This window comes from Phyllobates terribilis, unplaced genomic scaffold, assembly GCF_046119375.1.
Source record: "Phyllobates terribilis strain yellow unplaced genomic scaffold, ASM4611937v1 Scaffold_2__4_contigs__length_985480577, whole genome shotgun sequence".
Taxonomy (NCBI): Eukaryota; Metazoa; Chordata; class Amphibia; order Anura; family Dendrobatidae; genus Phyllobates; species Phyllobates terribilis.
In genome coordinates, this window is record NW_027362762.1 from 937,018,905 (window position 1) to 937,038,905 (window position 20,001).

A 20,001-nucleotide genomic window follows, 5' to 3' on the forward strand; every position below is an offset into this window, starting at 1 on the left:
AAGAATCCGTAGGAAGTTGCCCAACCTACCAGTGTCACCTCAAAATACTAGTCACACTGAACCCACCACACCAGGGGTAGACACAGGGGATCAGGGTAGAGCAGTGACTAGTAGTGAACTACGTAGATCTACCAGAATTACCAGAGGTCAGGTCCTTGCTCGTTGGAGAATTTAACATGTACAGTATAAACGTATTTAAATGTTTTATGTGTGCACTTAACATGTTTTTCCAGTTACCCGAAAGGGATCCAAGGACTTTTTAGGTTATGGACAGTGAGTAACCAAGAACTTACCCTGTAAATAGTTGCACTTGTTAAAGTGCCCCCTTGTGCCAAACCACAGAACAAAAACTCGTGGAGGTGGCTGAAGACGTGGTCCAGGATCCGGATCATCAATGCCCTGCAGCCACCCCAGGGCCTCTGTGGAGGGTCCCTCAAGAATTACACCTTGTTTCAGTGGAATGGACACCTGGTTACAGATTATGCTGTGACCTATCAATGACTATAATACTTGTAAATATTCCTATGTACCTAGTTATTGCTATTCTTATTGTTATTTTTTTTTTGCAAAAATATGTTCAGTCCCGGAGTACTGAGATTAACTAGGGGGAAATGTGGCACCCCAGAGGGTCTGGTTGCCACAGTGGTGTTGCTTCCCTTAAAAGAGGTAATACCATGTCTGGAAGCAAGTAGGGGTTTCCTGGTCAGGAACCTAATACATGCAACACATCCTGGCTCCAGATCAGCAAGGGGAGGATCCTGCCCTTGATAACTGGGTCTGGAGGCGGGGTTAGCTTAGTTCAGTGTCAGGAGTCGAGTTGTGGACACGAAGGAGTAAGGAGCCAGGGACTGGAGCTGGAGATAGCTCGTCCTGGCCAGTATACACAGAGGACCGGACACCGGAGTCCGAGGCTGTGGGGATTGCAAACCCAGCAGCAGATACCGCAGGGCAGGAGATTGCAGGTCTCCCGACCCCATCAGAAGCCTGGAGGTTCAGCAGCACAAAGGGACCAGTACCGCCAAGGAGGAGCGAGGAATCCACAAGGCCCGAGTTGCCAGCCATACGGGTGAGCACAGCACGTTACACTCAGGGACGTGGGCTACAACACAGCTATAAGCAGGATAGCCAAAGAGCATAGTAAGAACGGCAGGCCTACAACTCCACCTGGCCAGAGGGACTTTATGCTTGCTCCCAGACCGACCGGACCCTTATTACTAGTCAGTATGCCAGTCCAGGCTTGTTTGAAGTGCCATCAGTAAAGACCCTGGGACTTTACCACGTTGACTCTGTGTGATTACTGACAACCTGCACCATAACCACCATCATCTACACACGCTGCCCTGAAGCTACACTCTTCCTGTGGGGAGTTATACCACCCTTGCTGCCAAACCACCAGCTTCAGAGGACTATTCCGCAGCGGCGGCCTCATTAGCCGCACTCCACAGGTGGCGTAGTCGGACATTAACACTTATACACAAATACTACCCTTGGATTGACCACCTGGGTCACGGACCGGGTCACAGCCACTGTGACTACAACCCCCAGCATCTACCGGCCCGGCTCCGGGTACCCCACGGCCCAGGGGGCGCGTCACTTGTCTAAATGTTGTTAAGCAAACTTGCTTGAACATGCTTTTTGTCCAGCAATGGAGTCTTGCATGGTGAGCGTACATATAGGGCATAGATGCTGAGTGCATTACTTATAGTTTTCTTTTAAAAAATGTAACCTGCTGATTCCAGGTCTTTTTGTAGCTCTTCACAGGTAGTTCTTTGCGCTTGGACAACTCTTCTGATAATTCTTTTCACTCCTCTGAAATGTTGCGGGGAGCACCTAGTTGTGGCCGGTTTATGGTGAAATGATGTTCTTCCCATTTCCGGATTATAGCCTGAACAGTGCTCTAACCAATTCTTCTCTAACCAATGTCATCAGTATGTTTTGCAACAATAAGGTTGTGAAGGTCCTGAGACAGCTCACTGGTTTTATTCATCATAAGATGTTTCTTGTTTGGCACCTTGATAATGAGACACTTTTTTTTATAGGCTATTAGTTGATGACGTGTTCAATACTTATTTCACCCACTGTATATATTTAACACAAAACCTGATCTAAACATTAGGTAATTTTTTGGGTGACACATTTCCTTATTCTCTTTTAGGATCTTAAAAAATTATCCTTATCCAACTTGCAAGATACGACGGCATCTGCCACTTTTACTTGCGATATGGGTCTATTGAGGGTTTTCCTTTTGCGTTAGAGTAGCTATGCTTATATTTCCCCAAATAGTTTGCGCTCCCGAAAAGTGGTGCGGATCACAAGTGAAAAGAAAGTGGTAAAAAGCGTAAGAGCTTGTTCACACGCTGCTTTTTTCGTTTTTTTCACACATCTTCTATTCCTTCACTAGTGTTTGCAGTCTGCACACAGCAGTGACCGTATTCCACACCCTCTGTGTAGTATATTCCCCCCTGGGCTGAGTATTTGGAGGGATTTTGGTAGAATTGTGAAAGTGTGTTTGTGCTCTGTGCAAAATCATTTAATTTGCTGCAATTTTTCATTTGAGGCTTTAAGCCCTGCAGGTTCATGTAGAATGTTACTATTATCTGAGGAAAATGCAGAACAGGCGGCAATAATCTCTCCAAAACTCTGCACAATCTCACCCGGTGCAATATGTTTTTCATAAAGTCGCACTGTATACTGGATTTCTAAGCTTTTTTTATATATCAGAATTACTCTTACTGCTTAATACTTGTAGATAAAGCAGAGGGAAAATATCAAATCTCTGAAAGTTAATGAACCCTAAAAAATGTAGATGCGAACACCTAACCCAGCTTTACTAGATATCAGACCGGCGTACGAACAATCATCCGTTTTTACATCCACCATTAAAAAAAAATATTAAAAGACCCATTTGTAATGATGTCATTATCAACCTTTTTTATGCACCGATTGAGTCTCATTCATAAAATGTAGGACACCAGTGCATGACACATTTTTTTCATTGAAAACTTGATGCATGAGAAAAAATGCGCTCATCTGAATAGGGCCTTTTAATAATATTAGTCTGTGTACCGTTCGTATGGCTTCTGTTTTGCATGCAGACTGTACACGAACCTAAAATATACTTGTAAAATATAAATGTTCTTAAAATATAATCTGTTTTGTCACAGATTCTCAATGGGATTTGGGTCTGGACTGTGACAGGCCGTTCACATACATGAATATACTTTGATCTAAACCCTTCATTGTGTCTCTGGCAGGATGTTTAGGGTGGTTGTCTTGCTGGAAGGTGAACCTACACCCCAGTCACAAGTCTTCAGTAGCCTCTAACAGGTTTTCCTCCAGGATTGCCCTATATTTAGCTCCATCCATCTTCCCAGCAACTCCGACCAGCTTTCTTGTCACTGCTCAAGAAAAGCCTCCCCACAGCAGGATGCTGCCACCACAATGTGTGACGGTGGGGATGGTGTTTTCAGGGTGATGTGCAGTGTTAGTTTTCCGCAACACCTACCGTTTTGAATGTAGCCCAAATAGTTCTACTTTGGTCTCATCTGACCAGAGCCCCTTCTTCCACATGCTCGCTGTGTCCCCTACATGGATTTTTGCAAACAGGACTTCTTATGTCTTGCTTTCAAAAATGTCTTTGTTCTTCCACATGTTCTTCCATAAAGTCCAGATTTGTGGAGTATACCAGTAATAGTTGTCCTGTGGACAGATTCTCCCACCTGAACTGTGGATCTTTGCGGCTCCTCTAGAGTGACTATGAGCCTCTTGGCTGCTCCTTTAATTAGTGCTCTCCTTGCTTGGGATGTCAGTTTAGGTGGACGGCCATGTCTTAGCAGGTTTGCAGTTATTCCATTTTTGGATGATGGATTGAACATTGCTCTGTGAGATGCTCAGAGCTTGGGCTATTTTTTTTTATAACCTAACCCTGCTTTACTCTTCTCCACAACTTTATCCCTGACCTGTCTGGTGTGTTCCTTGGTTTTCATGATGCTGTTTGATCACTAATGTTCTCACACAAACCTGTGAGGCCTTCACAGAACGGCTCTAGTTATACTGAGAATAAATTACACACAGGAGGACTCAATTTACTAATTATGTGACTTCTGGATGCAATTGGTCACTCAGGATTTTATTTACAAATAATAATTATAATACAAATGCGGGTCACAATTTTAAGATTTATATTTTTAAAATAATTAGTTAACCATTTATCATTTCCTTTACAATTTACAAATACTTGATACTTTGTATTGTTAATATCACATAAAATCCCAATAAAATACATTTACGTTTTGGGTGTAACGTGAAAAAATATGGAAAAGTTCACAGGGTATGAATCATTTTTCAAGGCACTGAAAATAATTAGATTTTTTTGCATTAAAGACAAAGAATCTGATAACCTTCCTAGCCCTGTTTCTGAATACTCGGGGCATGGAACTGGCATTGTTACAAGATTTTCCTCCTCCTACTGAATTGAATAATCCCTATTTATAAATATTTGTCGCTTGTCTCCATCACAATTGGATGGCATCTTAAGGCGAAGTGCGTCACAATATTGATACATGATCATAGATTTAAATCCATTCTTATGGAACAGAGTAACACGACTGCAGGATCAGACTACGTATGGACTGGCGGCACGACGCAGGAGGTGGTCGATTCACTTTTATGAGAATTCAGAAAATTGACAAGGAAGTGTATTTGGATCTCTCATACAAGTGAGTGGAGAGTGCCGCAGATGCATGGCCAGGTGCCATCTCTCCATTCCAGCAATGGGACCCACATCTATAAGACATTTATGCCATACTTATTTTTATTTATTCCACAGTGATTCACAGACAATATCGACACTGTCCCCATTGGGGCTCACAATCTACATTCCCTATCAGTATGTCTTTGGAGTGTGGGAGGAAACCGAAGAACCTGGAGAAAACCCATGCAAACACGGGGAGAATATACAAACTCCTTGCAGATGTTGTCCTTGGTGGGATTTGAACCCAGGACCCCAGTGCTGTAAGGCTGCAGTGCTAACCACTGAACCACCGTGCTGCCCTGCATATCCTATGGATATGCCATATGTGACCTATATTTGAATAACCTTTTAAAGAGGTTTTCCCAAAACTGCAAAGCAAGTTGTGACCTATCATGTGGATATAGGATAACTTTCTGATCACTTGGGATCCAACTGATGGGATCCCTAGTAAGCACGAGAAAGCGGCACTGCATAGCTCCTTTCTGAATGGGCTGGATGTGCGCATGCTCGGCCTCTGCTCTTATCATTGGCAATGGGATTACTGGAAATAACATATTAGATAATGAATGGTGCGGAGGTCGGGCATGCGCACCTTCGCTCCATGCTAAAACGAGCTCTACTGAGCCATATTTTGTGGTCACTGGGGGACCCCAAGTGACTTGCAAGTTCTCCGCTATTTTATTGATAGAGAATAACATGCGATTTTGGTAAAACCCCTTTAAGACCTCTAAAGGTACCATTCTTGGAGTTCAGTTTTTCAGGTTAGGTTTATGCTTCATTTAGGGGATAACAAGGTTTGCCTACTTAGGAAGTCTCACAATGTGTGTACAGATAAAATGAACCCTCAGTCAGATCTTATTTATAATATTACCGTACAAGAAACATGAATCTTTTATGACCTTCATATGTCCAAGTAGCGAAAGAGGAAAAATAAGAGTACAGGGTAATGCTTACATGACCAAAAAGAAAGATCCCAAAAAACCTGCTCACTCATGCCGAAACGATCCTGGAGGTCGCGATAACAAATTTGGAAAGCTTGGTAAATGGGGTAAAACGCCGGAAACCTTGAAGAAATTTTGGACCCTTTTCCTTTTTATTTGTTGCTCTTTAGCTTTGTAGCCCAAATGGTAGTCAAATCTTTCTCCATTACATCCAACATGAACTGCTGACCAATAAAAGTTATTCTAGATGTCCAAGCTGCGTAGGTGCTCAAGAGAGTGTCTACTCAGGAGTTATCATGTGCTCCTCATTTCCGTATTGGGAGATGAGAGGTACTACTAATGTCACGGGTGTGTCAGGTGTGACAGGCAGTCGCTCTACATCCGGCTGTAGAAGGACACTTCGTTTGGCATTGCAGACGCCTTCTTGGTCCTCTCATCTCTGTAGTGTAGTGATATCCTTCTCCCTTTAGGACCCAGCAGCGACCTCCACCTTCTGCTGCTAATTGACACACCCTTGCTTGATAGTTAAAAACTCTCAGTGATAGTTCTATGTACCTCTGTGCAGACATGAAGTACTAGCAGTCGGCTAGTCTTGTCTTTGGTGACCTTGGAGGACAGTTGGTGTTATCTCTCTGGTGTCTGCTCAAGCTAAGTGTATCCCCTTTGTTTGTTTACTTTGTTGTCTTTAATTTGTAGTGGGGATTGACTAGTGCTCACACCGTCCCCTCCCTATCTAGGGCCTAGCTCTAGGGACATTCAGGGTTTAGGTTCCTGCTCGGCGACAGGTGCAGAACCTATAGGGACAGTAAGGTAGCCAAGGTGATATTAGATCTGCCTAGGGGTCTCCACTCCCCCTTTCCCTAGTTGTTGGGCTCTCTTCTCCCTCTTCCCGTCGTTGTACACTTATTCCTTCCCTCAACCTGCGTGACAATTAATGGCAGTGGCCACCTGCTGGGTCTTATGTCCTCAGCATCGTCCTCATCAGCAGCACTGCATTAAACAAGTAATATACCAGTAAACTATTAACAAAAAATAAAGTCCCAGGAGGAAGAAAGGATAAGTCCCGCTGATTCAGTGGGCAACAGTTTTGTTCTTGAAATCTAAGTTCTTGATAATGTCCAAGGATATTGTCTTGTCTGCAGAGGCATCCATTGAGTAGGTATTACCGCAGTGAATTTACTTAGGTTTTTCATCTTTTTTATTTTTTCGGGGTGGCCTTTTAGAACTGGGCCTGACTATAATTGTTACCTTTGTAACCTCTATAGCTATGCCATTGCTTGTCTATGACATCTAGTGACCATGTGTCCATGTTGTCCCAAAGGGTCTGTACGGCAATTTGCTGCCTTAAAAATGCTCTGTATGGAATCAGAATTCTACAGTGGTACATTAAGGGCCAATGTTCATGAATTGGCCCCATGTTTACCCGCCAGTCCTCTGTAGCCAATGATTGGACGGAATGGTGGATGGAACATCATTGGGGGAATTAATTATCAGATGAGTATAAGAACTTTTGTGTTTTACGATATACCCTCCATTGTGCATACATTTTTCCCCATCCCGGAAAAGCCCCTTTAAGGTGGAATTAGCTTCTAAAGAACATCAGACACCACTTTTTCTCCTCCAACATAGTGGATTAGCTACAAAATTAGAATATAATCAGTAAAGTAAAGATTTATTTTTGTAAAACTCCTGAAATCACAATAAGCATTGTCACGAAGAAAAAATATCAGGCTGAAATGAGCCCTGTAAGTGGAACAGATGATTCCTCTCCCATTATTGAGAGCAACGGCATAAGCTAAGGGGCGTATTTAAAGCATATGGACAACTTAAATAACTTTTGGAACTGGGTTTTAATAAATATCATGCCAAGTTTAGTTTTACAGACTTTTTCTTTGCACATTGCTGCCTGCTGAATGAGTTAACTGAAAATCTGCCAGTGTGTTTATTCTAACAAGATGTTTGTAACTCTTTTTTTTTTTTTTTCTGAGCTCCTCTATGGTGATTTATGACCACATCAAAGTTCAGCTCAACTTGAATTTGGTCTGGGGTCATAAATCAGCACAGAGGAGTTCAGAAAAACACAGAATGAAGACTTACAAACTTTCCATTAAAACAATATCACTGACAGATACTCTGTTAACTCATTCTGCAGCCAGCAAAAAGCCTGTAAAAGCCAAACTATGCAAAAATTGTAATGAAACTCAATTGCAATTTTTTAGCCCAAAATACACACATATTAGAAAATGCATTTGTCCCACATCGCTCCATGTACTTTAAGGAACTTTTCAAGGAAACTGAGAGTTGTAATGGTGATTCATTTACCCCCTGGGTTGTAGACCCTCCAGATCTATCCTTGCCTCTAATGACATCAATCTATTAACTCCTTAACCCTCATTTTGTGTTTTACAGACATTGGACGGATTTGTTTTTGTTGTTGCATCGGATGGAAAAATAATGTACATTTCTGAAACTGCTTCTGTGCATCTGGGACTGTCGCAGGTAAATTTATCTGATTTATACAATGCTCATCATTTTTATTGAATTTAATATCATTGGTTTTTAAGCCAGGGCTTATGATCACTCAGGCTTCTTTAAAAAATATTAGTGCATTATGTTGGATAATGGGGCATAAGCAATGCCAGTAGGAGGTAGGGGGCCAGAATCCAACTACTCCCTTGGTAAGTTTTGTCAGGAATTTTCCCCCCAATTTGTGGTAATAAGAGGATTTTATCTTGCTTGTCTTTTTTAAGCTTATGGTTGAGTTTACATAATTTTTATGAATAGTTTTTTATTTTAGTATATTTTTCTATAGTTAAATGAAGTTGGTGTTAAGAGTATTTTATGGATGAGTGTTAATTTATTAGCTGCAGTTGAAGAAGGTTGTGGCCGATTTTAAGGTTATTATTTTTAATTTATTTCTTGAATCTTCATTTTGTTATGTTGGTGATGTGACTCATAATCCCATCGATTAAAAAAAATGATGTCTCATTAATATTGCTACATTGAAATTGCAACTCCGGGATGGAAAACTTGTAGAATGATGAAAGTCGCAGGATGGATAGACATGTTACAGATCTGCAAATGATGAAAAAGATGGAAACAAAATGTTCGAAACATCTCAATTTATTCAGTATGGAATATGAGCGCCAAGTACAGAAATCCCAGCACTTCCAACCTCGGTTTCTATCAGTGAGGTTATTATTAATGGTCGTCTGAAGAAGGTTCTGCTGCTGAATGCACTTGGGCAAATCATCAAGATCCTCTGCTGGCAGCTCCTGTGTAACCACCGACCAGTGTCGTCGCAGATGTGCTTGATGGAGACAAGTCTGGAGATAGTGCAGGCGATGCTGGTACATTTAGTCCACCCAGGCTGATCACAGTAGCACGAGCAACATGTGGCCTCGCGTTGTCATGTTGCAGTTTCAATGTTGAGAAGTGTATATACCATAATTAGTTATAAGATTGTTGTTCTGTTGGTATTCTGCTGCTAGACTATCAGAGGAACCTTTGTGAGGCTTGGCCAAGAAAAACCCAATTTGCAAGTGACTTTGGAGCAGTCAATCCTCTACATCTTCAAGCTTGTGTCTTGGACTCTTCTAAACACCCAAGAGGTGAGGCAGTGGAAGGTGCCAAGCAGCGAGGCATGGGGCCACGTAGAGTTTCCTACAATGCTGCTGCCATATTTAATTATATCTACTATTAAGGACAAGGAGACAGTTGACACCAGCGGAGGAAAACCAGACCAGGAACTGCGGTAAGCTTTAACAGCACCTGGGAGAGTTGACAACTCCATACTTGCCAACTGTCCCAGATTTCCTGGGACTCTTGGACAGATCGGGAATAGGGTTTAAATAAACCCCAGGTGGGCCGCGGGTGTTGCCGGTAGGGGCTTGGGTTTTCCAGGAGGGCTAGGGTATTCCACGGAGGGGTGAGGTTAATGGACACAACTGAAAACTATGGCCAGCTCTACCTGGAGTCTGTGAGGTCTTGTTGTCCTTGCTATAGGAGAGGAAAGTATGTATTCAATGATAATTGTTATGCAGAGGTGTATAACTAATAGTAGCAGATCACCGCCCACTTCTAGTCTCAGTTTCATCAGTATCTCCATTTTCAGGATACAGGATGCAGATACAGTTGGATACAATGGTGGAAAGGGAAGCCATCGGCTCAGTCTCAGCGCAGCAGGCTCGATGACATCTTTAGATTGCGCCTGCCGCACTGAAGCTCAGCCTACATCATGCACAGAGTGGAGCATCATACTATATATGAGAGGCTGTGAGAGCATCATTCTGTGTGGGGGGCTGCAAGAGACCATCATACTGTATGTACGCGCTGTTGGTACATTACACTGTGGATCTGAAGGAATTTACTGTGGGGGCATTTTTGTGGGCATCACACTGTGCAGGGCCCAAGAAAAGGGTATTTTAGTGGGTGAGAACACTAAAGGGCTTCAACAGGGGCACAATTGCTGTGTAACTCCTGCAATCTACATTATGTCCCACTCCCTGTCTTTACAAGCTGGGAGGTATGTCCTTCTGTTAATGCGCCAATGCGGGGCGACTCCAACAAATATTTTATTTTTGTGTGGTGTAGCTGAAATTAGAACTTTTGCTATGGGGCCCCATGATTTCGATGTACGTCCCTACTACCCAAGAAAATTACATAATTATAAGTGGACATGTACATGTGTAGATGGAGGGCGGTTTCCAATATCATCTCCTTTGCTGGGCCCAAGGATCTCTTGCATTCTGTATTAGGCTGAGAATATGTCCTCTTTAAACCTCCTTGTAATTATTCTATAAATACTCTTTTCGACTTCCTAATGAATAATTTTTCGCCATACTGTTTGCTAAGTGGCAGCACAAATATAGTCAGACCGTTGCTTAGCAACATAGAATGCAGGTTACTGCAGGACAATAGCACGTCTCCGCACTCTGGTGGTAAAGTGCTGGTGCGGCCTCTTCTCACCACCGGTACTGACTACCACGGAAAGGAACATGATGACTAAAACCTTCAGCTAGAGCATTGATTTCTGTGAATTTTTTTTTTCATTTTTATATTATTTTTTTTTGTTTTGTTTTTGATGGGTCCAAAACGCCATAGCAACCACTTTTTTCTCTATATTTATTTATTTTTTCTCAATTTATGAGGTGACTATACCTTTTAGCCATAGTCTTTGCAAATAGAGGTTATTGGTTACATCCAGTGGGATAGCAATATGTCCTGGTCATGTGATGGATTCACAGCTGTACTGCTCATTACTATTCAGAATGCTGATAACTGCACAGTATCGAGCAGTGCAGCTGTGCGTCCAGCACATGACCAGGACTGATTGTAATTCCCTGGAGATATACAGTTGTGCTCAAAAGTTTAGATACCCCGGCAGAATTTTTCCTTTCTTGGCCTTGTTTCAGAGAATATGAATGATAGCAAAAAAACTTTTTCTCCACTCATGGTTATTGGTTGGGTGAAGCAATTTATTGTCAAACTACTGTGTTTTCTCTTTTTAAATCTTAATGACAACCAAAAACATCCAAATGACCCTGATCAAAAGTTCACATACCCTGGTGATTTTGGCCTGATAACATGCACAGAATTTGACACAAATGGGTTTGAATGGCTACTAAAGGTAACATCCTCACCTGTGACCTGTTTGCTTGTAATCAGTGGGTGTGCATAAAAGCTGAGTGAGTTTCTGGGATCCAGACAGACCCTTGCAGCTTTCATCCAGCCACTGACGTTTCTGGATTGTGAGTCATGGGGAAAGCAAAAGAATTGTTAACAGATCTACGGAAAAAGGTAATTGAACTGTATAACATAGGAAAGGGATACAAAAAGATATCCAAGGAATTGATAATGCCAGTCAGCAGCGTTCAAACTGTGATTAACAAATGGAAAATCAGGAGCTCTGTAAAAACCAAACCACGGTCAGGTAGACCAACAAAAATTGTGGCCACAACTGCCAGGAAAATTGTTCATGATGCAAAGAAAAACCCACAAATAACATCAGCTGAAATTCAGGACTCTCTGAAAGCTAGCGGTGTGGCTGTTTCAAGATGCACAATAAGGAGGCTCTTGAATAAAAATGGGCTGCATGGTCGAGTCGCCAGAAGATAGCCATTAATGTGCATGTGCCACAAAGTATCTTGCCTATAATATGCCAAACAGCACAGAGACAAGCCTCAAAACAAGGTAATTTGGAGTGATGAGACCAAAATTGAACTTTTTGGCCATAACCATAAACATTACATATGGAGAGAGGTCAACAAGGCCTATGATGAAAGGAACACCATTCCTACAGTAAAGCATGGAGGTGGATTGCTGATGTTTTGGGGATGTGTGAGCTACAAAGGCACAGGAAAGCACGTTATCAGCAAATACTGGAGGTAAATTTGCACTCATCAGCCCGGAAGCTGCGCATGGGACGTACTTGGACGTTCCAACATGACATCGATCCAAAACACAAGGCCAAGTCGACCTGTCATTGGCTACAGCAGAACAAAGTGAAGGTTCTGGAGTGGCCATCTCAGTCTCCTGACCTCAATATCATTGAGCCACTCTGGAGAGATCTCAAGCGCGCAGTTCATGCTAGACAGCCCAGGAATTTACAGGAACTGGAGGCTTTTTGCCAAGAAGAATGGGCAGCTTTACCATCTGAGAAAATAAAGACTCTCATCCACAACTACCACAAAAGACTCCATGCTGTCATTGATGTTAGAGGGGGCAATACATGGCATTAAGAATTGGGGTATGTGAACATTTGATCAGGGTCATTTGGATTTTTTTAGTTGCCATTAAGATGTAGAAAGAGAAAACACAGTAGTTTGACAATAAATGGCTTCACCCAACCAAAAACTATGAGTGGAGAAAAAGTTTTTTTGTTATCATTCATATTCTCTGAAACAAGGCCAAGAAAGGAAAAATTCTGCTGGGGTATGTAAACTTTTGAGCACAACTTTATAATAGCAGCAATCATGAAAAATATAAATAAAATTAACACTTAGGAAGCCGATTCATCATGTCTGATGTTTTGTACTCCAATATTGATGAAGAGTGCACTGGAATAAGATGGACCAAATTCATTAAGAGACGTGCTCTAGTATCGGAAACGTACTCTGATCATGGACTTGTTTACATTTCTATCATCATTTACATTATATCCCAGAACCGCCAGAGAAAGCCTCTCCTTCTACTAATTAGCCAAGGTAGCACCCGTTCCTTCAAGTGTGACCATCCCAAGACTAAAGGTCACAGGCTATATCTGACAAGGTAGCTGTCACCTGATTAAGAGTGATCCGTGACTGACCTGAATGACAGGAAAACCCGGCTTAAGTATGCCCAACACATCACATTGCAAACATAAACTCAACACATGCTCACAAGCACCGTGTGTGGCTCACTTGCTACCCAGTAATACAACCCGGGGCAATCTGGGCGAGCAACTTCTCTGCACATCATGTCCCACTGCAAGTTATCCCCAAAACAGACACATGCACAATTTTTTGCAAGACTTCAATAATTTTAAGTGCAAATAAAAGTTCTCTCATATACCATAATGACAAATGTCAGAATGGCGCACAAGAATAGCAAGGACAAGATCAGCAAGAGGTGACCCGGGCCAACAAATAGCACTAACACAAGGCGGAAACACATGACGCTAACATATGGCACGAACACAAGGCACAAACACATGGCACTAACGTATGGTGCGAACACAAGGCATGAACACATGGCACTAACATATGGCACGAACACAAGGCACAAACACATGGCACTAACATATGGTGCGAACACAAGGCATGAACACATGGCTCTAACGCAAGGTGCTAACTTATGGCACGAACATAAGGCACGAACACATGGCACTAACGCAAGGTGCTAACTTATGGCACGAACATAAGGCACGAACACATGGCACTAACGCAAGGTGCTAACATGGCACTAAGACAAGACACAAACACAAGGCACGAACACAAGGCACAAACACAAGACACGAACACATGGCACTAACATATGGCACAAACACAAGGCATGAACACAAGGCACTAATGCAAGGTGTTAACATGGCACTAAAACAAGACACGAACACAAGGCAGGAACGCAAGGCAGGAACATATGGCGCTAACACATGGCACGAACACAAGGCAGGAACACATGACGCTAACATATGGCATGAACACATGGCACTAACATAAGGCACTAACACATGGCACTAATGCAAGGTGCTAACATGGCACTAAGACAAGGCACAAACACAAGGCACGAACACATGGCACTAACATGGCACAAACACAAGGCATGAACACAAGGCACTAATGCAAGGTGCTAACATGGCACTAAAACAAGGCACGAACACAAGGCACAAACACAAGGCACGAACACATGGCATTAACATATGGCACGAACACAAGGCATGAACACATGGCACTAACGCAAGGTGCTAACGTGGCACTAAAACAAGGCAGGAACACATGGCACTAACACATGGCACGAACAAAAGGCATGGACACATGGCGCTAATATAGCACTAATACATGGCACAAACACAAGGCAGGAACACATGGCACAAATACAGGACACAAGGCAAAAACACACAGCATAAATATGTGACACAAGGCACAAAACACAAGATACAAACAGAAGACACTAACACAAGGCACAAACACAAGACACTAACACAAGGCATAAACACAAGACACTAAGGCTATGCGCCCACGATGTAGAAATGCTCTGGATTTTTTCCTGAGCGTTTCTGCATCTCCCTGGCAGAAAAAACGCATGCGGATTGTACATGCGGATGGTACATGCGGATTGTACATGCGGATTGTACATGCGGATTGTACATGCGGATGGTACATGCGGATTGTACATGCGGATTGTACATGCCAGGGACAAGCGGAAGTGAAGCGTTCTTCACAAGCATTTCCGCATGCGGGTTGTCAAGCGCTTTCCAAGAGATTTTAGCATCACTTGGAAAGTGCTTGATAACTTGGTCACACAATATAAATCCATGCAAACGGACCAAAAAATGTGACCAAAAGAATGGTAAAAAGTAAAAAATAAATCTATACTTACCTTCTTATGGCCCCCGCAGTCTTGCTTCGCTCCGTCCTGGCTTGCCGGCAGCTCGCAGTGCACTACACTGAAGGACCTTCAGTCCACCGCGAGCTGCCGGCAAGTGAAGGCAAGGACACTGGGGGCCATCAGAAGGTAAATATAATATATATTTTTTTTTTATTTTTTTTTTCACAGGTTCTATGGTACCCGGGTCTGGAGGAGAGTCTCCTGTCCTCCACACCCGGGTACCATCCGCACATTGAAACGCATATTATCCGTGTGTGCACATGTAGTGATGTGGATATTAAGCGTTTCAATGCAAGTCAATGGCGGCAATTACGCTGCTTGTCCGCAAAATTAATGGACATGCTGCGGATTTTTCCGCAATGATAATCCGCAGCGGAAATTTCCGCAGCATGTGCACAGCATATGCGGATTATCATTGGGGAACATGGCAGGCCTTTTACCATGCATTTTTTAAGTGTTTCTGCAGCGTTTTTGCCGCTGCGGAAATGCTTAAAAAAATGCATCGTGGGCACACAGCCTAACACAAGGCACAAACACAAACCACAAACACATGTAAGTGGGATAGCACAATGGTTTTCAATCCTCTGTATAGGCCTAGTTCATGCACAGACCCAAAAGTGATCAGAATGGCTCCAGTATTTTATACATTCACCAACTTCCCAGAACATCCGAGAAGCTCCAAACAAAAAAAGAAGAGACCCTCTGGACTCAGTTGGCAGGTCTCCCAGATGGGGTAGAAGCCTTTTGGAAAGTAGCGTTCCCTCCACATTTTCTTTGTCGATCATTTGAAGGTATTTTGACTATGATTATATTACACATTTGTTTAGTATTTTTTACAAGTCCAGCCTGTGTTTGGAGGGACTTGTATAAATTCTACAACCCCTTTAAGGACGGATTAGACGTCGATGCTTGGTATCAGCCTTCTGGTGGTTGGTATCATACATAAATGACGGCAGGAGGCCTCTGTGAACTGGAGGCAGACATTACAGAGAGGTTGTAAAGTGATGTGAAACATGGATCTCGGCACCACGTCCAGCGCTGACACATCTGGAAGACATTGTGCGTGTATACGGTAATCCGCGCACCCCACCGGAGCACCGATAATACCAGAGATTGGAATATTCCTTTCTATTCAGACTTTACTGCTCTGAATTTAATATGTCTGGCGATTTGTCATGTTCGGTAAAACCTCCTGTCTTTACAAAAATTATTTTGTGATATAGTAAATTATTTCTCCTGTCAGCAGAGAAAAATTATATTTGTGTGGTTGAAAACCAGATAAGGAAACGCAAAGGTCTTTTGGATGAATTTGACTTTTTTTTTTGAGCTCGGGAGGATTGAGGGAATCTCATATAAATTTATAGTATGAACCTGTGCTGGATTTTACCATCATCGCTGCCAATAAAGCCAGAAGTATTTCATGGTGTAATGAGGCTGAGATATACACCGAGTTACTGGAGAGGTAGGCGAAGAATATTACTAGACTGCGGCGCAGCTTTAAAGGGAAACTCCACATTTACAGAATTTAATTAATTGCAACTGGGACCACCATGCAACAGCATAGGACATTATTAGTGCCGAAGTGGTCTATTTAGGGCTGGCTACAGCAATATGGGGGAAGGGGGCAACTTACATACAAGTGCTTCTCACAAAATTAGAATATCACTAAAAACTTAATTTATTTCAGTTCTTCAATACAAAAAGTGAAACTCATATATTATATAGAGTCATTACACAGAGTGATCTATTCCAAGTGTTTATTTCTGTTAATGTTGATGATTATGGCTTACAGCCAATGAAAACACAAAAGTCATTATCTCAGTAAATTAGAATACTTTATAACAACAGCTTGAAAAATGATTTTAAAATCTGAAATGTCTGTTCAGTAAATGCCCTCAATACTTGGTCCGGGCTCCTTTTGCATCAATTACTGCATCAATGCGGCAATGTGGCATGGAGGCGATCAGCCTGTGGCACTGCTGAGGTGTTATGGAAGCCCAGGTTACTTTGATAGCAGCCTTCAGCTCGTCTGCATTGTTGGGTCTGGGGTCTCTCATCTTCCTCTTGACAATACCCCATAGATTCTCTATAATAGATTCTCTATGGGGTTAAGGTCAGACGAGTTTGCTGCCAATCAAGCACAATGATACTGTTGTGTGTAAACCAGGTATTGGTACTTTTGCCAGTGTGGACAGGGGCAAAGTCCTGCTGGTTTATTACTATAGACAGTGCAGAAGTGGGAGGCTTCTACTGCAGCTAGTTGTCTTACAGTCAGATGCAGGGCAGCGAGAAGGAGGAGGGGACATGGCTTGATAATTTTTTCTCAGGATTATTTGCATTTCATCTTATAAAAATCCTGCAGAGAACACAGGATAACTTCCTGCTGGTCTGTTGTCTATTTTTATCTGGGGAGTGAATAAGAAGCTGGAGCATATGACGCGCCCCTGGGCCTTCTGTGTCGTGCGGCATCGCGTGCACGGGGGCTTACCCGGAGCCAGATCAGATGGGGGTAGTAGTCTCGTGGCGGTGACCCGGTCCGTGCCCAGGGAGTCAAACTAAGTGGCGAGTCTATTAGCAGTAGATGTTGGATGACTACGCCACCCATTGAATGCAGCTTTGGAGCTGCCGCTGCAGGGCAGACCGCTGAGGCCGGTGGAAGGATGGTGCAGCGGGGATGGTATAACCCCCAACGGGAGGGGTATGGCCTCAGGGCAGCCGACGTGGATGATGGGGGTAACAGGAACCACTCAGAGACGATGCGTGTAGTTCAGGGTCTTTACTGGTGACAAAGATAGACCCTCCCGGAGTACTTGCTAGCGATCGGGGCCTGGTCAGTCCTTGAGCAGATGGGATCTCCCCTGGCCAGGCGGAGTTGTAGGCCTTCCCAGCTAACTGTACTCTTCTGGCTACCTTGCTAGAGGCGGGTAAAAGTAGCCCACGTCCCTGAGTGTACCGTGTGGTGCTCACCCGTATGGCCGGTGACTCGGGGCCTTCTAATGGCTTCCGCTCCACGATGGCGGTGCTGGTCCCACGCGTGTGACCGTGCCTTCGGGTTTCTGGGCCAGAGGACCTGCAATCCCCTGCCGGTCGGTTTCTGCTGCTGGGTAAGGATTAGTCCCCACAGCCTCGGACTCCGGGTCCGGTGATAACTTCTCAGTCAGGGCGAGCTCTGCAGCTGCCAGCCCCTGACTCCTTGTAGCACTGCTCCCACAGAGCTCCTGTTGTTTCTTCCTATGCTGCTTCTCTTCTCTACTCTTGTTCTCTCTCTCTCCTAACCCTGCCTCAGCCCCAGGTTTATATAGGGGAAGTTCTTCCCCTCCCAGGACTGGGCAGGAGGTGTGGCATGCATAAGATCCCTGACCAAGAGACCTCCCACCTGCTCTCAGACATAATATTGCTATTATTGTGGAGACCAGACCCCTGGGGTGCCACATTCCCCCCTAGTGAAATTTAGTACTCCGGGACTAAACATATTTTACAAAAACATAACAGGGTATAACAACAACAATAAAATACAATAAGGAAACACATAAAGATGGTCACGGTGTGTCCGCAACCGGGTGCAGTCTTTGAAGAAAACAAAGGTGTCCATTTCACCAAAACAGGGAGACGTAACCAGGTAGGGGTCTGTCCTGCCCCGAGTCCTTAACAGTCTTTAGTCCGTCCTGGGTTACGCTCCAACTATACACAAAGGATTCCCGGTAAATCCACCAAAGACTCCTGTAAATAACTAGAAACACAAAATTATACACAAGCAACAATAACAGATAAACATTAATAAAATAACTTAAACACTTAGATCCTCCACCGTACGGGCAGCTGGCCTCTAGTGACCCTAGTGGACCTACGAAGCTGGTTGACTGGTCCTGAGCTACAGGGTATAGGAGCTGTCAAGGGTAAACTGGGCAGCCGTCTACGGACCCTTTGGCTCACTAGGGGTATGGCAGGCTCACTATAAGCAGAGGGTTGATCCTCCTGGTCTGCTTGTGTGGAGTCTTCTGCCTCCTGGACCGGCTGTTCTTCCAGCTCTACCGGTTGCTCTGTAAGTACTTGGGATTCTGGTTGGAGGAACGTGAGGACGGGTACCACAACTGCACCATTGACTTGAGTCCAGGACCGAGGAAAGTCTCCGAGCACAGTACTAACCATATCTTTCCCTTCCTCTACGGGTCGAGGGTCTTCTTGTTCCTCTTCAGGGTTCCGTAGCTGTTCGGGACACTTCTTCAGGTGATCCCGGGATACAATGGTTGTGGTTTCCCCTCCGTCTTTGCTGATGGTACAGACCTTCGGGTTGTCGTGGCTTGAGGGCAGTACGGTGTACGGGTCCTTCTCCCACTGGTCGTCCAACTTATGGAGCCGTCTTTTCCTCTTCAAGACCTGCTCTCCGGGCACCAGGGGAACAGCGGGAGCATACTGGTTGTAAGTTTTCTCTTGTCTTTCCCTAGCTTGACAGAGACTACGCTCCACGCTCTCCTGTACTTTCCGGTACTGCTGCTGCCTCTCTGTGTCCCAGTCTGCTTCTGGTGAAGTGTCCTCGGGTGTCAGGACTCCCATCTCCAGGTAAACAGGTAGCTTACCAGGTCTTGCCCTCATCAGGTAAGCCGGGGTACAGTTAGTGGAACCTACCGGGATGTGGTTGTATAGGTCCACTAGGTCGGGCAACCTCTCGGGCCACAGACTGCGTTCTTCCAGGGGCAATGTTTTTAGAAGATCTATCACCACCTGGTTCATTTTCTCACAAAGTCCATTAGTTTGCGGATGATAGGGTGTCATCCTTATCTTCCGGCAGCCATACAGAGTGCAGAATTCTTGGAAGACCTCCGCTTCAAAGGCAGGTCCCTGATCCGTCAACACTTGGTCCGGGTACCCGTGTGGACGGCAGAAATGCTGCTGGAAGGCTCTAGCTGCTGTTCGAGCTGTTAAGTCCTTGACGGGGACGACAACCAAGAATCGGGAGTAGTGATCCACGATGGTTAGTGCGTAGACGTAGCCACTTCTGCTTGGGGTCAGTTTTACATGATCCAAGGCTACCAGTTCCAACGGCTGCCGGGTGACGATGGACTGCAGGGGAGTCTTCTGGCTGGCACGGTCCTTCCTTCTTAGGTTGCACGGGCCACAGTCTCTGCACCACCTCTCGATGGTTCCTCTCATGCCCACCCAATGGAACCGCCCGCGCAGCAGGAACTCCAGCTTCTTCCATCCGAAGTGCCCAGCTCCGTCGTG

The 20,001-nt window shown here is 44.2% G+C and overlaps 1 protein-coding gene across 1 annotated transcript in view; it reads left to right on the forward strand.

The window, feature by feature from the left end:
* The window catches only part of SIM2 (SIM bHLH transcription factor 2), a 163,470-nt gene that overhangs the window by 86,958 nt on the left and 56,511 nt on the right, over positions 1 to 20,001 (forward strand). Inside the window, exon 3 of the mRNA XM_073670834.1 lies at positions 8,104 to 8,193. Coding sequence (XP_073526935.1) covers positions 8,104 to 8,193 — 90 coding nt within the window. The remainder of the gene's footprint in view (positions 1 to 8,103; positions 8,194 to 20,001) is intronic.